At 46.7% G+C, this 8,057-nt stretch overlaps 1 protein-coding gene and 1 long non-coding RNA gene across 2 annotated transcripts; one reads left to right on the forward strand and one right to left on the reverse strand.

The window, feature by feature from the left end:
• Nucleotides 1–3,277: 3,277 nt before the first annotated feature.
• GPX2 (glutathione peroxidase 2) lies at nucleotides 3,278–6,795 on the reverse strand. Its single transcript, XM_045451257.1, has 2 exons — nucleotides 6,284–6,795; nucleotides 3,278–3,959 (listed from the first exon to the last, which is right to left on the reverse strand). Exons 1-2 carry the CDS (start codon nucleotides 6,503–6,505, stop codon nucleotides 3,609–3,611), a joined length of 573 nt encoding a protein of 190 aa, XP_045307213.1. The 5' UTR covers nucleotides 6,506–6,795; the 3' UTR covers nucleotides 3,278–3,608.
• Nucleotides 6,796–7,287: 492 nt separating this feature from the next.
• LOC123583997 lies at nucleotides 7,288–8,000 on the forward strand. The gene is made up of 2 exons (XR_006705099.1): nucleotides 7,288–7,343; nucleotides 7,744–8,000. It is a non-coding gene; the product is annotated as an uncharacterized LOC123583997 (long non-coding RNA).
• Nucleotides 8,001–8,057: the final 57 nt, after the last annotated feature.

Below are 8,057 nucleotides of genomic sequence, written 5' to 3' on the forward strand. Positions count from 1 at the left end.
GTGTTTTTTATCAAGGTATCAAGAATTCTTTCCATTTTATTCTTTTTTGTGAGCAAGGTTAAGTTACTTCACTGAATTTGAGACTCTCAATTTTAGGCTGTGTGTTTCTTGACTGTAGTACAGTCTCTATGGTAGATACAGTGTGTTTGGATAGAAAGGAAACCAGGAGACTTAGGTCTAAAATTAGCTTTGCCACCTGCTCATGTTGGGACACTGGGCAAGTCACTGAGTGTACATTGCTTCTTCGATGGAAAAATAGAAATAATCATGCTTTCTCCAGAGAGTTTTAAATCAAATGATATAATGTAAGTGAAAATGATGAAAATGATTTTAAGTTGTGCAATGCTGTTATAGGCAACTATCAGTGGTCTTTATGAAGGAACTTTGAGATGGAGGGAAACACTATCATGTTGTGATTAAGCGTACAGGCTTTAGGGGCGCCTGGGTGGCTCAGTTGGTTAAGTGTCTGACTTTGGCTCAGGTCATGATTAGCTGTTCATGAGTTTGAGCCCTGCATCGGGCTCTGTGCTGATAGCTCAGAGCCTGCTTGGGATTCTGTGTCTCCCTCTGTCTCTACCCCTCCCTCCCTCGCACTCTGTTTCTCTCTCTCTCTCTCTCTCTCTCTCTCTCAGAAATAAAGGGTACAGCCTTTATAGTCAGACTGACCTGGGTTTAACTTTTCAACTCTTCTACTTAGAGCCCTTTGTCCTTGGCAGGTGTCTTGCTCAATTACCTTCTCTTTAAATAGAGACAAAAATTCTTCGTAAAATCAGTATGAGAATTAAGTAACCTAAGATATACAAAGGACTCAGTGCAGTGTGTGAATATAGTAAATATTCAATAAATGATAGTTTGGATGACAGTTGTAGTGGTGATTATGAGAAATCAAATTTGATGTCACCAATTAGAGTCTGGCTCAGTGTTTCTTAAACTAAGACATAGCTGTGGGAACATAGTCATAGAAATAATAAATTTTAGTCTTTGTCCCTTGGTTCCCTAAAATCATTTACTCCCAAGCTTTATTTTTTTGTTCAAGTCCTCAGAGAAACGATTGTCTCTATCCTTCCTCTAAATGGAGTGGCATTACCTCAGCTCTTCGGGAAAGCTTGTTTATGACACACCTCCCTGCCTCCTGAGTGCCTCTAGGGAAATTTGATTAAAAGATTGAAAGTGGTTGATTATATTAAGCTTTGCCATGTCTGTTTATGACCATAAGCTGATACTGCTGAGGCTGTAAAAGGAGACAAGCAAGATGAGGAACAAAGGAAACAATTTCTCACTTCTTTTCATTTTAACAACAGCACAACTAAAGATTTAGTAAAAATGAAATGTCCTTGTAAGACAAGTTCCCCCAAGTCCGGCCCTCCCTGTTCCCTCCTGGGCCAAACTGGTCAGGTCCCTTCTGAAGCAGGGAGCATTTCCCCTGCCCAAATGAGGAGCCCTTTTCCTAGCATTATGGCCCTTACTGACTCTCTCTGCAAAATCATTTCTGTAATTCCTAATCCTTTGGGAATCTTTAGATAATTCCTTCAACTTGAGCCTCAAGGAAAAGACCCAACACATATCAGGCATATCAGGCCCTAAATTGCCTGTGGCATAATGTCAACATCCAGGATAGTTGCTCTGTTACTAGACATAGCAATAAGCTATAGCACTATCGAGATGATGCACAAATCATACTAGCCTCCAATATGTATTCTGTACTTCTTCAAAGAAGTGATGTATCCCTACAGTTATTCCTCTAAAATCAGTGCCTCATCCTGCCCTCAAAAAACCCATACCCCAGCTGTTGGCTTTAAGAACAGGAATCTTGAAAGGCTTGCGTTTCTAAGCGTCAGTGTAAGGGTAGCCTTAACTTAGCAGAAGGCCCTGAAAAGCATGCCAGGGGATTCCCACTGTAATGCTCAGGTTACCCTTTTTGAAATAAAGCACCGCAGATGACATAGCTTTAACTGAAGGTCAGACAGGGAGGATCTTTAGCCTGTATTCCACATTTACTTCTCAGATGATGCAGATGCTTAGAAAATAGTGTAGGGAACATAACAGGAAAGGGGTTTCCCCCTCAGCATTGGGGTTTTTAAGCAGTGTGTCCAGTTTGGAGAACTGTCCCTTCAGGGCTTCAGTGAAAAAAGTAAAATGTTCCATCTAGTGGTCAAAGAAGGAAAGGTAACGTGAGAAATTTCCAGGAAGACGTTTGTAAGGCAAAGTGACAGGGCAGTGGCCTTTCAGCAGGTGTCTTTTCTAGAACATGATAGGACCTGGCCTTGGAGGTGTTGTTGCCTTTTGAGTATGCCTGTGCTAGCTGAGGAATCTGGGGCACCATCCTTACAAAGCCATTTGGCAGACCCCTGTTCTCACAGAGAATAGCTCTCATGTTGGCAGGTTATGAACAGTCTGACTGTCTGAAGGGAGGCCCTCTTCCATTCCCACCCTCATGGAATTCAAAATGAAATCATTCATGTCTAAACCAGTTTGTCTTACGCCTGATTTTGTGAACATGTGAGTTTGAGAAAGACAAGGGTGGACTGTGAACTGTAAAAAGGAGCAAAGGATCGGGTGCCTGGGTGGCTCAGTCAGTTAAGTGTCCGACTTCAGCTCAGGTCATGATCTTGTGGTTCGTGGGTTCGAGCTCCGTGTCGGGCTCTGTGCTGACAGCTCAGAGCCTAGAGCCTGCTTCAGATTCTGTGTCTCCCTCTGTCTCTGTTCCTCCCCTGCTGGCACTCTCTCTCTCTCTCAAAAATAAAAAAGATTAAAAAAAATTTTTTTTTAAGGAGCAAAGGATCAAAAGCAAACGTTACTCAGCAAGGCAAGGAGAAAAGGGTAGGTGTTCTTTGTGTTCCCAGTAACTGCACCCTCCATACCCTTGCTGTCAGTTAAAGTTGACCAAATTAATGTCCCAGCAACATCTCAAAGTGCAGGTTATGCATAGTTGGCCCAGAACCTACACTGATAGCAACAGCTTCCTGATTGGAGTCCTCTAACGAACCTCCCAGTATACCGCACGGAAGGACCACTGACTTTTCCTTTGCTTTACCTCTCATCACCACCCTTTGCCCAGTTCTGGAGGAGCCATAGAGTAATAGTATAATTCAGATTTCCTGCAACTCCACTTGCCACCACAGACCCTGACCTGACCAGACAGTTATTACGGTGTCCCCCTGATGAGAGAGCCTCCCTCTATCAAGCCTTTTGTGTGCTGCCAGCTGTCTGGCCCACCTGTGGTTTTGTACCATCCCTCTACCCTCTGTCTGGGAAGAAGACACAGAGAGCCCGGCCATTTCCACACCTGCCCTTTATTGGACTCATCTAGCAGGCTGGCTCCGAGCCCTTCACACTCCTCAGACACCGCCCGTACAGTTTAGGAAGATGCCATCATTCTGTGAAGGCCCAGATCCACCCAAGTCTTGAGCTCCAAGTAGAATCACCAACCAGAAGGTTGGGGGGAGGGAAGGGAGATAGGCAGACGGGAAAGGCAAGGCTCTTCAATGAAAGGGGCTGATCCCAAGGGAAAGCTTTGGTCCAGCAGTATCTCCTGAGGGCATTCTGAATCCTAAGGAAAGATACCTAAGGGCTGGATGGAATAGGTCTGTGTGCTGAGAAGCTTGTGTCTATATGGCAACTTTGAGGAGGCGCTTGATGTCAGGCTCAATGTTGATGGTAGGGAAGGTGCGACTGTAGCGGCGGAAGGGCTCCCCTTCCGGCCCAATAAGGAACTTCTCAAAGTTCCAGGCCACATCTGAGCGGCGTACCGGGCTCCAAATGATGAACTTGGGATCGGTCATGAGGGAAAATGGGTCATCATACGGGTAGGGGAGCTTGTCCTTCAGGTAGGCGAAGACGGGATGCTCGTTCTGACCGTTCACCTCACACTTTTGGACAAGGGTAAAGGTGGGCTGGAATCCACCCCCAGGGCGCACATACTTGAGACTGTTCAGGATCTCCTCATTCTGACAGTTCTCCTGGGGGAGGAAAAAGACAAAGAGCATGGAAGAGGGAAGGGGGAAATGAAGGATCCACAAAAAAATCTTTCACCCTCCTATACGCCGTTCCCAGGACTATTCTTTTCTATGTAGCGTTTTTTTCCTCTGTTCTTTCTCTTTCCTTCTTCACTGGCTTTGTCCTACTCTTGACTTGGAGTTTTCCCACTCACAGCTGTTGTTTGATGGTTTGCTAGGCCATTCCTGAAAGTCCTTGCGGTTCCTAGCTTGGCTGTTCTTAAAGTCAGTGATTTAGCACTTTGAACTATTCTTTCTCTCTCCAAACTACCCTGGACAGTTCTTAGGGTATCTGTCTGAAACTTCAAGGACCCTTGAGTTCAGAGCAGGAGACAGAAGGGGAAAGAAGGCTCAAGTCCTACCACCTAGAACTCTCCCATCCACTACCTACACACAGGCACTCACACACACGTCCCGCCACCACCTTCCCTTTCCCTCTGCCCTGATTTGCCTCCGTGGCTTCTAGTTATATGTGAGTGTGATAGCCTCTGCCTCCATCCTGCTCATATAAATGGGATTTATAGCTTCTTGCTTTCATCTTGCTTTGTCCTAGATCTGAAGTGTAAGTAGGAGGAAGCTTTGGTGAAGATGCCATCCGAGGAAATCTGGCTTTCAGGTGCCACAGAGGCGAAGTGAGTTAGAGATAACAATGAATGTACTCTACATGGAATTGCTCAGTGACAAACAGGGATGAATTAAATAGGATAGAGTGTTTAGGGTTCTGGAATAGGCCAGGGGAAGGGAAGTTAAGGAAATAAGTGCTTGAGGGCTAAAGGTTGTGAATGTGTAGTTATCATTCCTTTTGCTTCCAGACTGCAATCCCAAGACTCCTGCCCCCCACACTCACTGTACTCAGCTGTGAATGCTTTAGCTCTGAACCTGCTACGCGTCTTTCCCTCCCCAGGGCCATCCCTGTCCTATTCCCACTGGGCATTCCCCGCCCCTGACAACTCCAAAGGCCCTTAGAAACCCTTATTTTCCACCCCTCCCCCTGAGTCTAGGAGTCAGATATCTCCCTGTGGGAGAAAGTTCTTGCCTCTGACCTGCTAGAACCAATCAGTACAGTCAGTTCCAGGCCATCATGACATCTTGAGCCCAGGGGTGATCTCTATTAGACTTCTTATCTCTTCATGCAAATGGCTGACTGGCTACCGGGTAGGTTATGGATTCCCTCCAGCCACTAGCTAGCCTGAAGTGATGGTGTAAAGGGTGGAGGCACCTCTCAGGCCGAAGAGATACTCCTAAAGAGGTTTTGCCCTTTCTCTCACCTGCCCTGGTCAGGCCTAGAAACAGACGGATACAGGGAAGGAACAATGAAAGCCATGATGGTTCGAGCTCACATTTGTCACTAGCCAAAGACACTTCAGCCTTCCTGCTTGTATCCCTGCTAATCTCTTCCTTGCCTTCATGCCGCTGTGAATCGAACTAAGGGGGTTATAATTAGAGGGTTCACTTGAGGACACTCTGCCTGCTTTTGCTGTTAAAATAATAAGTGAAAATAGAAGAGAACTTGAAGTGTGTGGGCTGAAGATCTATAACTTGACCCAGTAATCAGACACAGAGATTCGATCCAAATGGGACACACACACACACACACACACACACACACACACACACACACACACAAATCAGAGCCAGAGAGGTGCATGTGATGCCCAGAGGAAACACGTGCATATTGTAAACCCTTAGCTTTCCACCAAAATCACCCTCCACTTGGCCGATTTAAAACAAAATCCTTTAATCTAAATAATACAGTTGCTTACACTTGCATATTACCTTGTATTTTTCAAGGTATTTTTGTGTATCTTATCCTCTGAACCTCCCAGTCATCCTGTGAGATAAATGATACTATCCCCCATTTACAGATGAGGAAACTAAAACAGAAAAATCAAGTGACTCTTTGTAGGGCACAGAGCCACTAAATAGCAAAACCACGTCTAGCTGGAACTAAGGTCCCCTGGGTCAGTCCAATCCTAGTTTGACTGTTGATCTATGTCCTCCACTCATCCATTCAGTGGATATTTAATGAGTGCCCTCTCTACAGTGGAGAGAAAAACAGACCTGGTACCAGCCCTCATGGAGTGTAATGGAAAGACAATAAACAGTGTTTAAGCATAGTTAGAACCACATACACTTCCCCTTGGTATTCACATGTACCTAAAGACCTAGATTAACAAAACATACCTGTGATTCCAGACACTCCAACACACGGTCATCCTCCCCCTCCCCTTAGCCTACCAAAGCTTCACCGTCCCACCTCCTTGGGTACAATGCAAGGGACCCCTCACCTGATGTCCAAATTGATTGCAAGGGAAGCCAAGAACCACCAGGCGCCTGGGAAAGCGGCATTGCAGCTCGTTGAGCTGGGTGAAGTCCCGAGTGGTTGTGCCTCAGAGCGAGGCCACATTCTCAATCAGCACTGCCCTGCCTCGGAACGTATTGAAATCTACCTTCTCCCCATCCAGGCTGATAGCGCTGAGGTCGTAGAAAGACTTGGCTATGTAAGCCATGGTGAAGGTGCGGACTGAGACCTGCAGAATGGTGTGAGCCCGCTTAAGGGTCTGTTAAAGGGGTGGGGAGGAAGGAGGAGCCTGGCCGGACAGGAAGGATTTCACAATGGGGCTTTGAGCATCCCCAGGATGACTTAGCAAAAACAGTCACCCACCTGTAAGTGCTGTTTCAACAAGGAGGTTGCTCCTCCTATTTACAGACTCTGAACAAAGCCACCTACCTGCCCCACCCTGCTGGCAACCTGGGAAGGGCCAATTTGATATCTATGTGCAAACATGAATAATTCACTACTTGCAGGAAACTAGAGCCCCAAAGGTCAAATGGGGAGGAAAAAAGGGAGGGAGGGATGCAGGATTGACTCCGACCTGCCCCAGCAAGTTGTTCTCACTTGGCACAGACGTTTATTGTCTGCGGAGGGCCAGGCTCTGAACTGTGCCACTGAGAGGTCAGGGTCTGCCTAGATCTGAAAGATGAGGAAGAGAATTGGGATACATGTTCCCTCAACTCAGACTACAACTGAAACCTATATATTACTGTGCATGTGTTTTTCTTTGGCTGTTGCCTTCCACGGGCACAAAATCAAAGGGACCCTTAGGAGGACAGTGTTATTTTCTAGAAATAATGGCTTTCAGTGGCTCAGCTTGCACCAGGCAGAAGAGATGAAGTTTGTCTTGGAAAGTCTTTCAGTGAGAGATATTACTGGTGCTGGGGACCGCCTGCGCCCTTGCCCCCCTGCATGGCACTGTCTGCTATACCTCTGCCTTCCACTCTGCCTCCACGGGGTCATGCGGCTGACATCAGTCATGGTCGGGGTAATGGTGAGGAGTCGCAGAGCAGGTGAGTTGCTCCAAGGGCATGAGCTGCACCTGCCTTCTCTCAGACACTCGGTCCCAAAGACTGCTCACAGCAGGCTGGTGCTGGTCATTCCCCCATGGAAGGAAGTGTGCAGGGAGCCAAAGCTTCCATGGTTCTAGACCGAGTCGGGCCACCTATGATGTTTTCAGCCCCAGATATGCAGCGTACTGCAGGACATGTGAGGACCTAAGGGAAGAGCTAGTGTGCTTCATTCTTCCAAGCACCTACCAGCTCAACAAATTCGTGTTTTGTTTTTGTTTTTGTTTTTAATGTCTGAATTTCTCTACCAGTAAGACTGGCAATTAGGCTCTACCTGGCTTTGGGATTTTTAGAGTGTTATTTCAATAACAATGCAAATGTTTACTAGAGAGTGTTTTCACAGGTACATGTCCATTGGGAACTGTCTTTGAGAACAAATAAGCAAGGCTTGGGAGCAGCTGGTATTGAGAATCTGATTTGCTGAGAAGATGGAGGAACCAGTCACCAGGGAGTGTCCAGCTTTTCTGGCTTTTGTGGCCTGTTCCATAGGTCTTTAGAGCCCATGGGAACCTGTGTCTCTACTGGCTGCTCCCTAAAAACAAGCCTCCATTACTTGAGTGGGAATGGAATCTTTGGCCATTAAAGGAGGCAGGAAATGCAGAGTGAAGTGTGTCTCTCCCCGCCTGCCCCCTACCCCCCCCCCCACCCCGAGACTGG

Source organism: Leopardus geoffroyi, chromosome B3 (assembly GCF_018350155.1).
Source record: "Leopardus geoffroyi isolate Oge1 chromosome B3, O.geoffroyi_Oge1_pat1.0, whole genome shotgun sequence".
Taxonomy (NCBI): Eukaryota; Metazoa; Chordata; class Mammalia; order Carnivora; family Felidae; genus Leopardus; species Leopardus geoffroyi.